Source organism: Moschus berezovskii, chromosome 4 (assembly GCF_049115385.1).
Source record: "Moschus berezovskii isolate FMDL1 chromosome 4, NW_MosBer_1.0, whole genome shotgun sequence".
NCBI classification, from domain to species: domain Eukaryota; kingdom Metazoa; phylum Chordata; class Mammalia; order Artiodactyla; family Moschidae; genus Moschus; species Moschus berezovskii.
The window spans coordinates 73,393,251-73,412,330 of NC_142463.1; the positions used below are offsets into that span (position 1 = coordinate 73,393,251).

The following is a 19,080-nucleotide window of genomic DNA, read 5'->3' on the forward strand; positions in this document are numbered from 1 at the left end:
GCTTCCCATTCTCCAAATTAACTGGGTTTTCTTTTGGCATCATCATAGCTTTTCATTGTTTCTTCTTTCCATATTACTGTATCCAGTTTTCTGCCAAGTACTCATTATAGTAAGGCATATACACCCCCACACATGCACATGTATGAAACTATTGCTTATACCTGACAGAAATCTTTTCTAAAATACCCCAACCAAGTTACAGAAATTTTCAACAAACTCTTGTTCTGGACAGGTGTTAGTGGTGTGTTTTACAGTTTTTGGAGGACTGATGGCGTTTAACTACCACCGGATGCTTCAGGTGTGGGCAATCCCACTGCTCTTGGTTGCTTTTTTTGCCTACTTAGTAGCCCACAGTTTTTTATCTGTGTTTGAAACTGTGCTGGATGCACTTTTCCTGTGTTTTGCTGTTGATCTGGAAACAAATGATGGATCCTCAGAAAAGCCCTACTTTATGGACCAAGAGTTTTTGGTAAGTAAACATCTCATTTCCTTTCAACCTCCATCCTCAAAATCTCAAGTGTTGCAGACTCACACATAAAGGAGGCTGGTACCCAGCTTATTTTCTCTCCTGGGTAGGCAGGCTCTGTGAGCTTCTACCACAAGACCCAAATGTCCTGAGAGTGAGATTTGTGTTGTATTTTCTGAGGCTGGTCCCACCTCCCTACTGAAACCTTCCTGGAGAAAAGTGAAGCTGAACAGTTAACACTGAGCAAATGGCCCAGGGTAGAAGGTACTTTGGGTGCAGCAGCCATCCAAGTCCCTAGTGGTCTTAATGGCTTATTTTGGCTTTTTGTACGGTCCGGAGCTTTCACAGCTGATCTTTTTTCTAAGGCATTTTTGCATCCCCAAATATCATGTCATACCAGTTGTATTTTAGGGAACTCCCACTCCAATGGAGACCAATCACCTTCAAGGCCACTATTGACAGCTCTGTGATTCTGAGGCCCTTTGTTAACCAGGGCACAACAAGGTTGAGAAAAGCCACACCCTCAGTAGAGCCCCCATCCTATCTGGAAATAGCAGGCAGCTGTTCCTAACAGCTTTTGCAACACAGTTGTTGCATATTTGCCTTATCCTGTGTAGACAGGGATATTTTAACAGCTGAATGAATCTTCTCATCTCTTTCCGTTGTCTCTGTCAAGTAACATTTTAACAATTTTCTTTCACTCTATTACCATAAAATCTAGGCATTAAGGCCCGGAAATGGCAACCCACTCCAGTGTTCTTGCCTGGAGAATCCCAGGGATGGGGGAGCCTGGTGGGCTTCCGTCTATGGGGTCACACAGAGTCGGACACGACTGAAGTGACTTAGCAGCAGCAGCAGCTTTGAAACAGAGAATGCAAAGCACTCCTTAGTCCAGCCAGGCACTGAAGTTTAAAAACACTTCTGTAGTTTTATAAATAAGTGTATCTTCATCTTTCTCCCAATAGAACATAAAAATACAATAACACTTTAACATATTTGGTATGAATTCCAAAGAACATGTTTCTTATGGTTGTTCTTATGGTATTAGGAAGTTAACTAGGTCTCTTTCTACAATTTACACTTTTTTGATTAAAAACCCACTTTGAAATCTACCCCCCAAGATATTTTAGTTCAACAGGGAAAACTTTAAGGATTAAATTCCCCAAAATGATATGGCCAAGTAAATGACTGCCAATCATTGTGGATACAGAACAATGGTCTAACTCATTCTTTTATTTTTCAGAATTTTGTAAAGAGGATCAACAAATTAAACACAAGAGCACAGAGAAACAAGAACTCATTAACAAGTGAAGAGGGAACAGAACTCCGGCCATTGTGAGATAAGTGCCCATCAGGTATTTGTACATGAAAAAGTTTCCTTCTCCTAAGAGCTGTGCGCAGAATAAGCGATACGGCCCCACGTGGCCCCTGGTCGCCACTGTTTTTGTCCTCACTGTTTGACCATGTTACAATACTAGAACCACAGGAAAAGGATACGACCTTTTTTGTACCAAATGAGACTGAAAAATCTTTTAAGACCTTGTTTATGTGGTCAATTAAAAAAAGCACATTATGTAAAAACTCATTTCAGGGCACCCTGAAAAGGACTTCATCACTCACAATGAATAAACCTTAGCAGAAATCTCTGGAATATTGCCCTACTACAGAGAACTTTTTCCTAATCCTCCACTCCTGGAAATGAGCTATTTATCTTACAGCTTTTCAAAGTACAGTTCTTCAATTTAGGGACAATTAAAACTGGAAGTGTAACTGGAACTACCACCGGATGTGCCTGTTCTATGCCATGCCCAAGTTTAATCAGATGTGAAGTTAAATTTTGTTCCAAGTACAAGGCTACCTTGTAGAAATGAGCAAACGTTCTGCGCAAGTGATTTTCAAGCACAACCCCACCTGAGAACTGCCCAGAGGAAGATTTCAAGTTCTTTTGCCTGGACTCCATTCCCAGGTTTAGATTCAGTGGTGGGTCAGAAAAATGGGAGGAAGGATGTCCTTGGGCTGTTTTTCATTTTTAAAGCTGTAAACAAATAGGAAGCCACCTCATGTGAAGAGCTGACTCACTGGAAAAGACTCTGATGCTGGGAGGGATTGGGGGCAGGAGGAGACGGGGACGACAGAGAATGAGATGGCTGGATGGCATCACCGACTCGATGGAGGTGAGTTTGAGTGAACTCCAGGAGTTGGTGATGGACAGGGAGGCCTGGCATGCTGTGATTCATGGGGTCGCAAAGAGTTGGACATGACTGAGTGACTGAACTGAACATGTTCATTGGCAGCCTTGCTTCAACTAGATGAACAGGTAAACAGAATTACCCACTTGCCTAACAGGACACCTAGTCTGGCTTATTTGGCAGGGCAAACAGTGAATATCTTTCCCTAAACCCCTCTTCTTCAGGGAGGGCAGAAAACTGCATGCTGTCTCAGGTCTCCTATAACATGCAAATTACAACTTTTCTTTTAAACAGCACCATTGAATTAGTTGAACTCATCTCCTTTTAAGAAAAGGATTTACAGAGCAGTTTCTCTGAAGCGTTAGTCGTCGTTGTGTGATGAGCAAGTCAACTGTGCTTCTTTTGTGGGTGAAAGCACCCCTCTGTCCTCATTATCTGCCTCAGAGAGAAACAAGCAGGTACGTTTCACCCCCAAGGCCTGAAAAAGCCAGTGCTATTGGAGGAAATCACTTGGCTGAGAAAACATCCAAAAGTATGTTAACCACTTGTCTCTTCTTCATGATTGGATTTTTTATCATTACAACACTTAGGTGTTCGACCTCCTCCATGTCATAACCGAAGGTTAGGTTTTGCTAACACTTACTATAAATCCTCATCTGTTATCAAACAGCATGTCCTATTCCTGATCCAGATTTTTCTTAGTATCTATTCACCCTAGAATATGACATAAAATCACCCCACCCTATCCCCAATGTTTCTCAAGATGATTTTAAGATGATTCCAAACTGGATTTAGAATGAGGTAGAGGCAGCTTAAGCACAATGGAATAAGCAAAGGGTCAAATGATAGTTTGAATACTGGCTGGCATTTCCTGTGTGCAATGGGCAGGTCCCTTTATTTTTCTCAGCTTCGTCTAGAGCATTCAGTCCCAGTGTAATGGTGTGTAGATTCAGTAAAGAAATGTTAAAGTACCTTGGAACAATACCTGGGAAAGAATACTTAAAAAAAAAAGTCTGACTCTAGCCATCTGAAGTTAGCCAGAAAAATAATCAGCCTGTGGCTCATATGAATGTTCAAAAAAAATATTTATTTATAAAAAATACAATGGGATAGGTTTATGCTGAGAAATGCAGCAATAAATACAGTGGAAGAAAACAGAGCAATTCTACATGATACATTGGCACAAACAGGAAGAGCAAAGGCACCCCCAGACTTTGATGTCTGCAGGCCAGTTTTGTACATGCTCCTTTTGAAACACCACTCGGAAAAGATCTCGTCGGCTTAGGTAAAAAATAAGTACACATATAATCACAAATGCACACTGATCAGGACTTTATTTAAAAATTAGCAAACAATACTGTAGAAACATTGATATGTAAATTTCTAAAACGCTGCATCTTAAATTTAGTTGGCAAAGACCACATTTAGCTATAAGCATGTTTAGTCTTCCATGTAGAAACAAGATACTAAACTGTAAAAAAAAAAAAAATAGCTCCCTATTGTTTGAAAATACCAGTTTAAGTAGAGGACTGTAAAAATGCATAGATTTTTTAATGAAAGAATTGACTGTACAAGAGTACTCCCCTTTCACAGTATTCCTTTTTACTTCATATGTGAGTTATTGGTTATGCTGTAGGATTTACTGTCACAGCACTAAAAGGCAACTATTTAGGGAAGAGGCAGAAAAAGGAAAAAGGAATGTATGTAAGGCAATAGTTCCTTTAGGTACAATAAGCATAATAGTGTTTTAGGAAGACAAGATAAAAATTACTCAAGGCTAGCTTGGTTCTCACCGAATAAAAACAATGGGCTAAATACTGAGCTCCTCTGTGAATCTAATAATCAATGCCTTGGTCTCCATACTGGTAATCTCTGGGGTAGTCATCTTGGTACTCGCCATGATATTCATCTGGGTATTCTGCCTGATAATCACTATCACTGATTTCTGACCCATTGGTTCCTGTTCCTTGGCTTCCATTGTGAATGACAGGTTCTGTGGGAGCAGCACAGTATTTGGGATCATACACTTGCCGCCCAAGCCCATATACACTCATTCCTTTCTGGGAAGCGACTTTGTTGGTACCCATCTGTAGGGAAATTGTCGAGTTGTCCACGGGTTGTAATGTTAGCTTCTGATCGTAGATGTCTCTTCGGGTACCCGGTGCTAACATTCCCGCCTAGTATTAAAATATAGCAAAGTTAAAACAGCAGCTAAAATCTTCCTGTGAACGTGAACACTAATAACGTTAATTCGGTTCAGGGGTAAAGCTAGCTGACCAAAATATCTTGGTGCTGAACCTCTGTTACAAAGTAATATTCATTGGCTTTCAACCTAGGTCAGTCCTTCCCTTCAAGTCCTTGCTCTGCTATGACTTTGCTCTGTGGCCTCAGACAAGTTAATTTACTTTCAGTTTTAGGTTTCTCATGTACAAGATGGAGACAATACCACCTACTTTGGATTAGGGAGAAGACTGGACACAAAGGATAGAAAAAGAAGGCATGATGCTACCTGAAAGTTATACCTGAATGCCTATATGACCATACACGCTATCCAGGTTACCAATTTCAAAAGTCTGTAATACATTTAACAAAAATCACACTGATTGAATAGGAAATGGCAACCCACTCCGGTATTCTTGCCTGGAGAATTCCATGGATAGAAGAGTAGGCTATAGTCCATGGGGTCGCAGAGTCAAGACACAACTGAGCACACACGTATGCAATGTATAATATAAAAATTTTTACTGCTGTGTAAAGCAAATAAAGATCTTTCTCAAAATATTATAACTAAAAAAAATATTTCACTCTGAGCAGTCCTTGAGGACTTGAGGCTCTGAGGCACCAAAGAGCCAGCCATCTCAGAACATCTACCCCTCTCCTTTTCACAGGCCAGTAACTCACCTCATCTCTTCATTTATGCCAAGCACATGCTTCAGATTTAATCGGTAAAAAATACCTGAGTGGCAGCTCTGAGACAGAGCCCATGTGACAGGACAAGTTCCATAAAGGGCAAGAACAGCATGCCTCATGAGGTCATGACGAAACGCTTTCTCAAACCTTATCCCCACTCCTGTTGGATGTGAGACGTGTCCTGCTCTGATGTAGTCATGGGTACCCCTCCTTGCAAGGCACTGGTGATCTGTTTTCCACAGGAAATACTTCCATCGTGCACAGTGTTAGAATACTATTAACAGCATTCTCCTTGTGCTGATTGCCATCCACTGATTCACACATTTACCAGGTTGCTAGCTAGAGTTCTTTGTAAAACACCAGATAATTTTACCTACCAAGTTTGTTGAGGGCTCCTTTAAAGCTAAGAAGCATTAGAAATAAATAAAAGTCAGAGCAATTCACTTGGATTTGGACCAAGAACACTGTAATAGACTTATCTTTTTCTTCTGGTTTGGTAGAAAGGCCAGCTGTTCTTACTGCCAATAACAGCCGTGGACCACATGGTACTTGTGTGGCTACAGAAAAGGCCCTTTGATCCTTTTGCTTTCTCAGCAAATCTTACTTTTCCTCAAGGAGTATACTCTATATATATCGCACAAAAATAACCACTTTGAACTCAGTTAATAAGAATAAGGTTAAGTGTGAATTTAAATGGCCCTTTTGTACTCTCTGAAACAAGTATAAACAAGGTATCGCTTACCTGGCTGGCTCCTTTGTTGGTGCCCATTTGCAGGCTAATTGTGGTCTGATCAAAAGGTTTGTCAGTTTGCATTTTGGGATCATAAAGGTGCCTCCTCGTCCCATAGGCTGTCATACCTGCTTGGCTGGCGCATTTGTTGGTTCCCATCTTTTAAGTTAAAATAAAATCACTAATTATCAGAAGTCAACAATCTATCTGACACAACCAAACTTTCTGTTCTGCTAAAAAACATTTCTTAGAAGGGACCCCATTGACAAGCCCCCTCCAGAGCTGAGGTTGCCATTAACTAAATACAAAACCTTTATGCATTTACAAGTAAATTTTAAGGTGCTCATTTGCAAAAGAAAAATTTCAAAGACTTCATTGGATATAAAAGCTCACAACATAATCAGATAAAAATGTGCACACAGGGAGAGAAGGCCAGACACACACAAAATTACGACGACGGCAGAATCATGAATGGGAATTCCCTGCGCTGCTCTTTCCCCCACACTCTGTAGCACAGGTAACCCAATTAAGGGGTACCTGCTTCAGCCACTTAGAGGGACACAGCAATCTCTGCTCAACAACATGCTTTTCTACTCCAGATGTGTTTTGTATAAAATGTGATAGTAAATGCCAGGTGTCTTGTCTGGCTGCTTCAGTTCAGTCGCTCAGTCATGTCCGACTCTCTGCGACCCCATGAATCACAGCAGGCCAGGCCTCCCTGTCCATCACCAACTCCCGGAGTTCACTCAAACTCATGTCCACCGAGTCGGCGATGCCATCCAGCCATCTCATTGTCTGTCGTCTCCATCTCGTCCTGCCCCCAATCCCTTCCAGCATCAGAGTCTTTTCCAGTGAGTCAACTCGTCGCGTGAGGTGGCCAAAGTATTGGAATTTCAGCTTTAGCATCAGTCCTTCCAATGAACACCCAGGACTGATCTCCTTGAGAATGGACTGGTTGGATTTCCTTGCAGTCCAAGGGACTCTCAAGAGTCTTCTCCAGCACCACAGTTCAAAAGCATCAATTCTTCGGCGCTTAGCAAGGGCTTAAGTTTCATTAAAATCAACATTTTTAGGGGAAAAAAAGCTACATTTTATATCTCTAATTCTCATATCATTAGACAGAGGCAGAATGAAGAATTTAAATTCAACCACGTTCAGAGAAAATTAACTTCTCTTCTTCACTGTAACATGGCTTCAGGGCTAACCAGCATACCCTGTTCTAGTTGGGGACACATTTCTACTGTTGGTTTTTTGTCCTTAAAAACAAAGATCTATTAAAGGAAAATTGTATTATTACAAGTCAAACCTGTTTATTGGAGAAGATAAAAAATATAAGCAAAAAGGAAAGGAGGGAAAATCACTATAAGAAGTTCTAACATTTAGACATTCACCTGTGCATTACTGTTTAGTTTTACCTTGTTTCTGTGTATATAACCAGATACATATAACTAAAAATACACATATTCATACAAAAATATGCACGTACATTTTAAAAATGGATCACGCTGACCACAATATTTTATAATCCTGATTTGTTTTCCTTAATCTTTGAACTCCTGTATTATCATTTTTTCATTACTAGTTCCAATTATGGAGTTATCATTTTGAGTAATCAGTTATCATAATTTAAATAACTGATTACTGGAAATTCATATTTCCAGTTTGGAAATTCATGTTTGTAATCTCTCGCCATCAGTACAATTTTGTACTGTGTATAAAACAAATTCATCTGTCAGTTATACTCCAATAAAGCTGAAATTAATGAACAGATCCACCTCATTTGACTCAATCAACAGAGAGGCATTGTGCCCAAAAGGATCAGAGAGTAAAGCCCTTAGCATACTAGACGCTTAGCAGTGGTGCTTTTATGACTTTCTCCAAGAGAAAAACATAAAGGAAAAAAATACCTGAATGAAGAACTCCCCAGGACTGACAAACCATGCTTTAGGGCAAATAAACAACTGGCTTTGAGGTTTTGTAAAATTGCTTCATTTGGTCAATAACATTTAGGAATTTATAAAATATGTTTTCTTGGAAACTAGGACAATGTAATTAGGACTTAAAAAAACATTTCCTGGAGAAACAATTACCAAGTCAGAGGGCATGTCTGAGGTTACTTCTAAAACCATCATCGTCTAATGGACTTTAAATGGAGATAAACTGTATAAGCCGCATATCCATCGCAAAATGTATATATCTATTCCTTACTTATAAGAGACACTTTGGATGGTGAAAAATAATAAGCAATACCACATCATTGTTGTTTAGTCACTAAGTCAGCTCCAACTCTTTTGTAACACCATGGACTCTAGCCTGCCAGGCTCTACTGTCCATGGGATTCTCCAGGCAAGAATGAAAAAGTGAAAGTATTAGTCACTCAGTTGTGTCCAACTTTTTTGACCCCATAGACTGTAGCCCCCCAGGCTCCTCTGTCCATGGAATTCTCCAGGCAAGAATACTGGAGTGGGCTGCCATTTCTTTCTCCAGGGGATCTTCTTGATCCAGGGATCGAACCCAAATCTCCTACATTGGCAGGCGGATTCCTTACCATTGAAGCCACCAGGGAAGCCCCAATACCACATTACTTACCTGCAAACCAATTACACTCTGGCCAGCTTTTAATTTTCCTTCATCAAAACGTCTTGTTTGTTTTTCTGCATACTTAACTCCAATGTCAATGGTTGTATGGAATCCTTTTGTTTTGGCCTACACAGAAATATGCACACTAACTGAAAAGGAACACTTACACAGAGATTCTGCCCACAGAGTTTTACAGAAGGAACAACAAAGAAATTATATGGTCCACAGATAAAGGTTTCATTCGGTAAGACCCAAGCTTGTGGTGAAAAAAATATCTAAGGCCATTCAAATTACACTAGAGACCTCTGAAACGTGAGTATTCTAATTAAGCTATCCAGTATGAGGTAGTTGATGTCAGCAGCCTTTCTCCAAAGCTAATAATTACCAGAGAGACAGGCTTCTCCCTGCCTAGCCTGAATTCCCAGGAGGGCAAAGACGCAATTAATCACCAATGTAGTAGGGATTTCTTTAACCAGCCATTAAAGACATATACGTACCAGACCTGCTAGGGCCACCAACGTAGTCTGAACCTGGGTCATGTTTCCATTCTCAAAAAGATCATTTGCTTCAAATATGTCATGTGGCTTCATGCCATAAGCCTGAATAGCTTTAATAAAGTTGCCGATATTCTCCAACTATTAAAAAAAAAAAGCATATAACTTTTGGAGCTAAACACTGACATTCATATTATCTAGGAATTCTAAGTCTTTATGACTAAATACAAGATGCAAGGCAGAAAGCTACCTGGCAAGGATTCTTGACCAGCTACATAGTAAGCGTAGCTCTCTTAGAAAGAGTATTTCATAGTGGATTACATAATGGTCTTTCTAAGCAGTCAGGTTTTTTCTTTAAAGTCAAGACCTTCCTTACATGTTTTAAAGAATTCAGTGTATGAGCTATCCAAGACTGGAATTTACTTTCACAAAATTACATTAATGCACAATTTATTATGTTTAAATTTTAATTTTAAAAAGTGTGTGGTTACTAAATGTTTATTCTCTTATATCTCAAAACATGCTCAAGACAAAAGATTCAATTTTACTTCGTCATTCACATTCATAAACTAAGACTATGGTTAATACCTTGTTCTATAGTCAACCCTTGGTTATGTTAAATTCCTTGATTTTTCCCTTATTCATCGTGTGGTCTAGGTTGTATTTCTCTGTGTAAGCTGTGTCAGCTCCTGAGAGTACACAGACTAAATACAGAATAAGAAAACCAAACTCAACATCTAAGAGTCACAGAACTAATCTAAGTAATTATGGAAACATTTTAAAAAGTAACACTATAAGAAAACTAAATATAGTCATGTGCACAGATTTCTGCTAAACTGTCTATTCAAAAACTATAATCCAGCTCTTGCTGCATAAAGAGTAACCAACTAGAATCAGGGGTTGCTGGTTTGGCTGTTACCTGAGGCCAGTTTAATGAGGACTCATTGACCTTCTTCACTGAGCCTGGCTGTAGCTTGTTTATGAGTCTGAAAAGAAAAGCATTAAGTGACAGCATATTTATTGGAATAACAAACAAGGACTGGAATGTGAAGTTGGTTCTTTTAACATCAATAAAGGAAAGCATTACAAACATTTGCAGAGTATCAAGGTTTGACACCCTGGACTGGGAAAGAGGGCATGACAGAGGTCACAGGGAAGACTGGAAGAGCAGCCACGGCAGGACCGACTTACTCGCAGAGGATAATGCCATCTTTCAAGCCCAGCTGGAAGTTGGCGCCAATGCTCATGCCTGTCACCTCTTCTATCCAATTGCGGAGGTCTTCTTCTGCCTGATGATCATACTTGGAAGCAATCTGAAATACAAGTTAACTAACTTTAGAAGTTTCACACTAAAGCAGCCAAAGCTGCTGGCTTCTTCTTAATTATTCATTCAGACCACAGCTGTGACCTGCAGCAAATTACCTTCACTGGAGCTCACTGACAAACCTAACCATTTGAGCTTCAGTAACTAATAAAACTTTTGGGATTAAGGAGGTGTCATACAAAACGATGAACAACACATGGAGGGAAGCTGGGACTGAGGGAGAAAATATGGATCAAGATAAAACAGATTCCCATTCATGACACACAGGAGGTGACAGGCTAATAGTGTACTTCAGTATGGCACCGGCAGCATTAAACGTCGAAGATTAAGTCATCAGCTACCACATGAAGTGAGAGTACGAGTGGCAGGGTTCTGATAGATGCAACTATTTTACACAGTATTGCACTGACCAATACCTACCAGTCTAATAGTTTTGTTGCCTAGAAAGTTTGGGTGTTTCCGTGTCTTCTATTTGGCCAAATACACAGCACCCTACGCATATACACACACCTTCCTCATAATTATTGCACTTACACTAGAATATTGAAATTCTGCTTATGCACAGTCTGTATCATATTAGATTCCGAACAGGAAGTAAAAGCATTTAATTCACTTTTGGACTCTTAGTACCCAGCACTGCCTCCAACACCCAACCATTTAATAAGTAAAAGTTAACTCTTTACTTACAGAATTCAACAATAAATGCAACATTACCAACACAGATATCTGCCTTACCATCATACATGCTAAAAATACCCGCTAAGAACAGGTTCTAAAAGATCCCTTCATAATAAAACCATAAACCTCAATTATAAAAAATAATAATAAAATGTAAATATTGTTAAAGATCACATGCTCAAGTTCTTAAGCTGTTCCTTAAACAGGCTGGTCAAACAGAGCTACTAAGGAGAACACAGCTGGGAAGAAGGAAAGATTATGTCATTTTCCTGCTCATTAGCGCAGGTGAAGTGCCACTGACACACAGACGATGCCCAGGGGGATGCCATCACAGGAAGAACTGGTAGAAATGTTTGCTTCTGTAACATATGACTGAAAGAAGTGAGATGGCATGATGACATTTTTGTCACGGAGAGGCCCTCCAAGTTCCAGTCTATCCCAGACACAGAGGAAACCTTTCCCCTCTCCCCTACCAAGGTTGGGGCTTCTGCTCCAGTAATTACTGTGTCCCTGGTGGCTCAGAGGTTAAAGCGTCTGCCTACAATGTGGGAGACCTGGGTTCGATCCCTGGGTCGGGAAGATCCCCTGGAGAAGGAAATGGCAACCCACTCCAGTATTCTTGCCTGGAGAATCCCATGGACAGAGGAGCCTGGTGGGTGTCCATAGGGGTGCAAAGAGTCGGACACGACTGAGCGACTTCACTTTCACTTTAAGAAGACAGGGGTTTCCCAGGTGGCGCTAGTGTCAAAGCAGGAGACATAAGAGACGAAGGTTCGATCCCTGGGTCAGGAAGATACCCTGGAGAAGGGCATGGCAACCCATGCCAGTATCCTTGAGAATCCCATGGACAGAGGAACCTGACGGTCTACAGTCCCATAGGGTCGCAAAAGAGTTAGACACGACTGAAGCTACTTAGCAAGCACACATGTTGAGACAGCAGTCCTTATCATCTGCATTGCTCCCCAAATTAGAGAAAGAGCTCAACAGCCTTTGACAAAATAGTAACTTATTTAAGCTGTAGATTTACTTAACCAGCCATCGAAAATGGAAATTCAATGAGTTTATATTTTCAGTTAAGGTTAGTAACACTGTGCAGTGTTTCCTGGATTAAGGTCTGGCTTGGAAATTTGTTTCTATGAGATAGTTCAGGTACAACACTGTGTTAACTTCCTGCACAAGGACCCCCAATCCCCCAAATTCCACAGCTATCTACTCTGACTTCCTGCCAGTCTCATTACATGGGCATCTAAATGTGTGAACAGGGAGGAGGGAGTGATGCTCGAAGGTTCTGCCACGGGAACACAGCCTCTGTGAAGGAAGGCGCCATCTCCTATTGTATATACCTCAGACAAATATTCCTGGATAATGCATCTCCTCCAGCATACCAAAATACCTCTTTACGCATGGCACCTTTAGAAAATGGAATAAATAACAAATTAGAAAAATTTTAAGACTTGGCTCTCTTTTCACACTGAAATCCTATTCTAGGTGGCTAGAAAAGAAGTTCTCTATATATAAATTTGTGAGTAAGGGGAAAATGGACAGAAAAGGACAAGCAAAGAAGAAAAGTAGAAAGCAGTACTCCTTAAGCACAGCTATGACAAACAATATCTAAGAGTGAGTTGAATTTTTTTCAAAAGCAAAGCACTCTCAACTGGGAAAGGCATTTCAATGAATCAAAGAACTCAGTATCCTAGGCTAGGAGGGGCTCTACCCTGGCTAAAGCCTGGCTCTAACCATTTTGCTAGGGACCACTGGTTAATTCATCTCACTTCTGAACTATTTCCTGTCTATACAACAGGAAGGCTGAATAAGTGAACCAGGTCTGCTCCCATTCTAAGCTTTCTGTTAAATAATTTGGTTAATCAGCAAAAATTGTAAAGAAATTATTTCTTTTACGTGAAAATGAATAGATACATGAACTGATATAACTGAATCACTTTGCCATACAAGTGAAACTAACAATATTGTTAACTATATGTACTCCAAAATAAAATTTAAAAAGAAATCCTCTCTCTTCATATTTTCAATTGTAGAGATGGATGTTATGTTGGAGGGGTTTTGTTTTTCTTGTGGGGTAGTGGCGATAATTCTTAACCAAATCAGACCAATTATTATTCAACAAAAAAAACATAAAAGCATATTTACATCTCCTGTGTTCAAAATGTTTCTGACAGGTTTGGTGCCATGCCCCAAACCACAGAGTAATTACAGATGTAACATGAAATATCCCAGAAGGAACACCAGAGAGAAATTTTTATCTCCCTGTTCACTGTTCTTGTCAAGAGAGTGATGAGAAAAAAATCAAGGACTGGACTTAGAGGGACCTGGGTTCAAACCCTTACTCTAGTTACAGGTGGGGCTGTAGGCCACTTGCTGACTGTCTCTGAGACAGAGACTTAATGTAATAATACCACATGCAAAGAAAAAATTCATAAGCTCATATATGCAAAGCTCAACACCCCAAGTGATAAACTAAAAATGAAAACTAGGTATGCTTCCACATCATGTAATGACTGGTTTTCACTTAAGAGTTTTCCTTTAAGTGAAGGAGTAGCAAGGATTTTTCTGCCCAAATACTGCTAATAAGTGACTGCTTTCTGCAGTCATGTCAGCTTAATAGAGTTCAAGACCTAGGAATGCGCACTTTTTTTAAGTTTAAAATAAAAAATGTATGAAGTCATCTAGGGAAAAAAATCTATTTCAATTTGTCTCTTAGCTTCTAGCCTGTAACTCTGTTCCACTGGATGCAGAAATCATAAATTTCCTTTAAAAGTATACTAGAATACACCTCAAACTAATGTAATTATATTGTTTAAATACACAGGTTATTTTTAAACTATTATACACATCTTTTAAAACCAAGGGACTGAGAGCAATTAAAAATAAAAAGTAGGCTTTGGCCAATAAAATTTACTATTTTTGTCTAAAAATCTTTCATTTTTAAACATCAGGCAGTAAGTAAATAATGACATTCTTTTCCCTTGCACCAAAAAAGTTACCTTTAAAAATTACTTAATCTTATCTCATTAATACCTTATGGAAACTTCATTTTAGTCTGTTTAAAAATCACTCCTTTGTTTATAAACATTCACTTCTGTACTAGTCTTTAGGATTTATTTTATTTGACCTTCCTAAGCAGCTTTCAGAATTTCTGCCTGGTCCTTTCAAGTCCACGGCAGTCCCTGGTTCCTCATATGGCCCTGCCTCCTCCCCTAAACACCCAGGAATCCTCTATAGCAGGGCCTACCAACTCTTCTCACACCAAGACACTCTTGCAAATGACTTTCCTACAACTGCAGGGAACACCTGTTGGAGGCTTCTCTCAAAAGCTCACCAAACATCCCCACCTTGCCAAATACAGTCAAAAAGCAGAAATGAAGACTGGGGAAAAGCCTCCAGGGCATTTGATGCTGTAGACCATCCTCCTGTTACAGTGCTTCTGAGCCAGGGCCCAGGCCCACAGTGGCTCCAGCCCCTGCTCCTTCCCATGCTCTCCACAAAGCAGCCAAAAGCTCCAGTGTGGAGTCACCCTACAGTTCAAAGACAGCACAGTCCTCCAGTTGTGTGAGCTTTCTTTTGGATTTCTAAAATAACTTGTTTAAAAAAAATTAAGTATGTAGTGCAATGCATTCTCTTAGATATTACAATAATTTGTGACCCTCTCCCAACAAACTCTGTTCCTTTGTATTAAAGTTGGGGGAGGTTAGGAGGCAATTAGGAAAAACATCTAAAAAGACTCTTTGGGAAAGAGATGAGGAAAACAAATTGTTGGCTCAGCGGGTGAAGAATCTGCCCGCAATGCAGGAGACACAGGATACCCAGGTTCGATCCCTGGGTTGGGAAGATTCCCCAGAGAAGGAAATGGCAACTGACTCCAGTATCCTTGCCTGGGAAATCCCGTGGACAGAGAAGCCTGGTGGGTTACAGCCTGAAGGATTGCAAAGAGTTGAACTTGACTGAACAACTAAGCACAAACACACAGAGTTAAAAGTACAGGTCTCTCTTCACTCCTCTCCCAAATCCCACTTCCTTCCCACCTCCCCCAGGGGTAAGCGCCTGTCCTGTCTGCAAGTCTTCTTCCAGATCACATTTATCTTACAATAAATTGTCTGCAAAACAGCACTAGAAAAAGATCCCCTTCAAAAACACAGACCCTGAGGGCCTAAACTTCCTAATAGTAAATAATAAGATCAGATAAACGCCTGGTCCTGCCGGCTGTTAGGAATTGCCCAGCCCTTCCTGGCACTGAAGTCTGAGAAGTTTCCCTCGGAATCCCTACAAGGGGACACTGAGTAACAAGTGAAACCAAGCTTCAAAAGCATCTCAACAACTGACCTGAAAGTGCTGTTCCCACACTGTACTATGGAGCATTCAGCCAAGAGGTGATTTACCAGAAAGATGGAGTGGTACCTGGCATGAGGAAGAGTGATGATTATATATGTACAAGAAGTGTCTGACGGCCCACTCACACCCAGGATATCCTAGAATCTGCTAAAGAATAAAGGCGTGTCTTTCCCATATATTCCTTCTCACGATACATTTTTTTGGAAGCTCCTGTTTTTCTGTACAGTTTCTTCTTTCTTTTTAAATTGGAGTATAATTGCTTTACAATGTTGTGTCAGCTTCTGCTGTACAATGAAATGAATCAGCGATATGTATACATATATCCCCTCCCTCTTGGGGCTTCCCTGGTGGCGCCGATGGTAAAGAATCTGCCCGCAATGCGGGAGAGCTGGGTTCAATCCCTGGGTCAGGAAGATCCCCTGGAGAAGGGAATGGCAGCCCACTCCAGTATTCTTGTCTGGAGAATCCCATGGACAGAGGAGCCTGGCGAGCTACAGTCCACGGGGGCGCAGAGAGTTAGACTTGACTAAGTGACTACCACTTTCCTTCCTCTTGAGCCTCACTCCCACCACCCCCACATCCTACCCTTCTAGGTCATCACGGAGCACTGAGCTGAGCTCCGTGTGCTATACAGCTGCTTTCCACTAGCTATGTATTTTACACGCGGTAGTGTAAATATATCAATGCTAATCTCCCAAATCACAAGCCCCTTGTCCGTGCCCACATGTCAGTTTCTCTCTGTCTGCATCTCTATTTGTGCCCTGTTGTTAAAACCTGAAGCAGACAGACAGGTTTCTATCTCTGGTAGTTACAACAGCGTCCCCCAAATTTCAGCTGTGCCTGAACTCTCACTAGACTGTTCAAGCCACCAGGACAATCCAGCATTACCCCAAACTCTCTATGTAAAATCCCATTCAACGTCAGCTTCCCTCTTTCAAGTGATGCAAGTGTGTCTAGGATTCTTCCTTCAATTTCCTTCTGTATTCGTTTTTCCTTTCACTCAAATGGTGACTATGTAACAGGCATGATTCAAAGGCAAAGACTCTGCCCTAAAAGCTTACGTTCTAGTGGAAAGAGACAAATACTAAACAAAGTGTGTTGAGACATTCACCAAAGAAAGAATTATTGTTATTCAGTCGCTAAGTCGTGTCTGACTCACTGTGACCCCATGGAGAATAAAGAAGAGTATTAAAAAAGAACAGAGTATTTAAACTAAAGGGAGAATAAAAAGATGGGGACCACCAGCCTCAAAACAAGAAACAGTCAATTTCCACATGAAGTTATCAAGATGCCGCTTCCCTTCCTTTGCTTTTTCACTTGTCCTGATTGATACCTCATGCAATACAATGAACAGGCTTTAACAACCTTAAACCCCTCCCCCAACAGAGCCTCCAAGCATGTAAAACACCTTGGTAAATTTTTAAGTATTCACGTTGGGGATACAACAGACCAAAGATCACATGCTTTGAAGTCCAACTTCCAAAAACTGTATTTCCAATGACCTCATTTCTTGCAAGTAGTCTTCTTCCTCAAACACACACACACACACACACCCCCCTAGGTAACACTAGCCATTTATATCACACACACACACACACACACACACACACACACACCCCTAGGTAACACTAGCCATTTATATCACACACACACACACACACCCCTAAGCAACACTAGCCATTTATATCAGCTTGACACTGTGCAACTCAGATTGTGAGTCAAATTGATCTTTTACCTGAGATCACATCTGACACTGTGCAACTCAGATTGCGAGTCAAATTGATCTTTTACCTGAGATCACATCTGGTCTCAGGAATTAATGAAGCTCAGGTTCTTGATGTCCCATCACAGAAAGAACTCAGCGAGAGACAAAATGATAGCTAAGATGTGATTTAGAAACTCACTTGACAGAGTGTGAGCTATCTCAGAAGGTGAAGAGAGGCCCCAGGATTATGGGGTTGTCAGTTTTTATAGAGGTGGGTAATTTCATAGGGTGGGTTTCCCAGGCAGCTCAGTGGTAAAGAATCCGCCTGCCAATGCGGGAGATGCAGGTTTGATCCGTGGGTCTGGAAGATCGCCTGGAGAAGGAAATGGCATAACCTATTCTAGTATTCTTGCCTGGGAAATCCCATGGATAGAGGAGCAAGACAGGTTATAGGCCATGGGGATGCAAAAGAATCCGATGTAACTCTGTAACTAAACAACAATTACATAGGGTAATGAGTGGGAGGAGTATTCTAGCTGTTTTGGGGAAAGGGTGGGGATTTCCAGGAATTGGGCCACTGCCACTTTCTTTTTGACCTTTATTGCAGGATTGCAGGCCTTTAAGTCATGGCATCTGTGGGTGTATCACCTAGCTTGCTGATGTGTTACAGGGAACACACACTAAGGCTCAAGATCTAGTGGAAGTCAGCTCCATTTGGTTCTGGTCAGTTTATGCAGTGTCCCCAGGCTACGGCACTCTTTTAAAGGTTGTGCCCTGCCCCCTTCCCTCTGGTTTCAAGCTTCAGTACAGACCTGCATGAACCAAATCCCACACTAACCTGTTCTATTTACTGTCCACAATTCAAAAAGAATACGCCGCTGCAGACAGGCTTATCCCACATACTGCCCATAACTCCTGTCCATTCCCATCACCGCACATCTCCACTCTTCTTCCTGCCTGTCTCTGCATTCCAAATTCTCATTCTTTCCAGATTACTGCTGGTGAAAGGGATGAAGTATTTTTTTTAAGTGGGATTGTCAGAAAAGCAGCAGACTCACAAACACAGAGAAAAAACTAGTAGTTAACAACTGGGGGGAGCAATTTAGGAATTTACGGATGGGGCAGTGGGAGGTACAAACTGTTGGTTGTACAGTAGGTTCAAGGATGTATTGTACAACATAGGGAATATAGCCAAGATTCTGTAACACTTATAAATGGAACGTAACCTTTAAAAGTTATATAAAAATTTTAATTTGTTGAATAAATAATAAAAAGTACAAAATTGAAGGAAAAAAAAGTAACTAGTACAAATGTTCAGTCTACTATCCTCAACTTTAAACACTGGATTAAAATTGGCTCCTGTGGGGATGATAAATACCAAGAGCAAGACACAGCTTCTCCCGGGAAGAGAGTAGCATGGGATTGGGGGCTCAACTGTACTTTTAACACATTTTTTTTAAACGGGAAAAAAAAAAGTTTTTTTTTTACATAAAAAATTAAAGGCAGGTTTATATCTTATGGGGAGTAGGGGGTAGGAAGTCTAGAGAAAATCACTTTACATTGATGTCAAGGTAGACTGCAACTTCCTCAAGTTCACCATAGAATCTGAGACTCATCCGATGGCCTGAACTTACTAAATATTTACAGGAAATGACTA

At 40.7% G+C, this 19,080-nt stretch overlaps 2 protein-coding genes across 8 annotated transcripts in view; one reads left to right on the plus strand and one right to left on the minus strand.

Moving 5' to 3' along the window:
- SLC44A3 (solute carrier family 44 member 3) overlaps nucleotides 1-12,807 on the plus strand; it is a 92,737-nt gene extending 79,930 nt beyond the window's left edge. For all 7 annotated transcript variants that reach the window (XM_055404075.2, XM_055404078.2, XM_055404076.2 and 4 more), the window contains 2 exons: nucleotides 233-469; nucleotides 1,710-12,807. In XM_055404075.2, coding sequence (XP_055260050.2) covers nucleotides 233-469; nucleotides 1,710-1,805 — 333 coding nt within the window. In that variant the 3' untranslated portion in view covers nucleotides 1,806-12,807. The remainder of the gene's footprint in view (nucleotides 1-232; nucleotides 470-1,709) is intronic.
- Nucleotides 3,722-19,080, minus strand: part of CNN3 (calponin 3) — a 31,626-nt gene continuing 16,267 nt past the window's right edge. Inside the window, exons 2-7 of the mRNA XM_055404083.2 lie at nucleotides 10,561-10,682; nucleotides 10,289-10,355; nucleotides 9,373-9,510; nucleotides 8,885-9,001; nucleotides 6,308-6,454; nucleotides 3,722-4,832 (exon numbers count right to left, since the gene is read on the minus strand). Of these exons, the coding sequence (XP_055260058.1) occupies nucleotides 4,491-4,832; nucleotides 6,308-6,454; nucleotides 8,885-9,001; nucleotides 9,373-9,510; nucleotides 10,289-10,355; nucleotides 10,561-10,682 (933 nt within the window). The 3' untranslated portion in view covers nucleotides 3,722-4,490. The remainder of the gene's footprint in view (nucleotides 4,833-6,307; nucleotides 6,455-8,884; nucleotides 9,002-9,372; nucleotides 9,511-10,288; nucleotides 10,356-10,560; nucleotides 10,683-19,080) is intronic.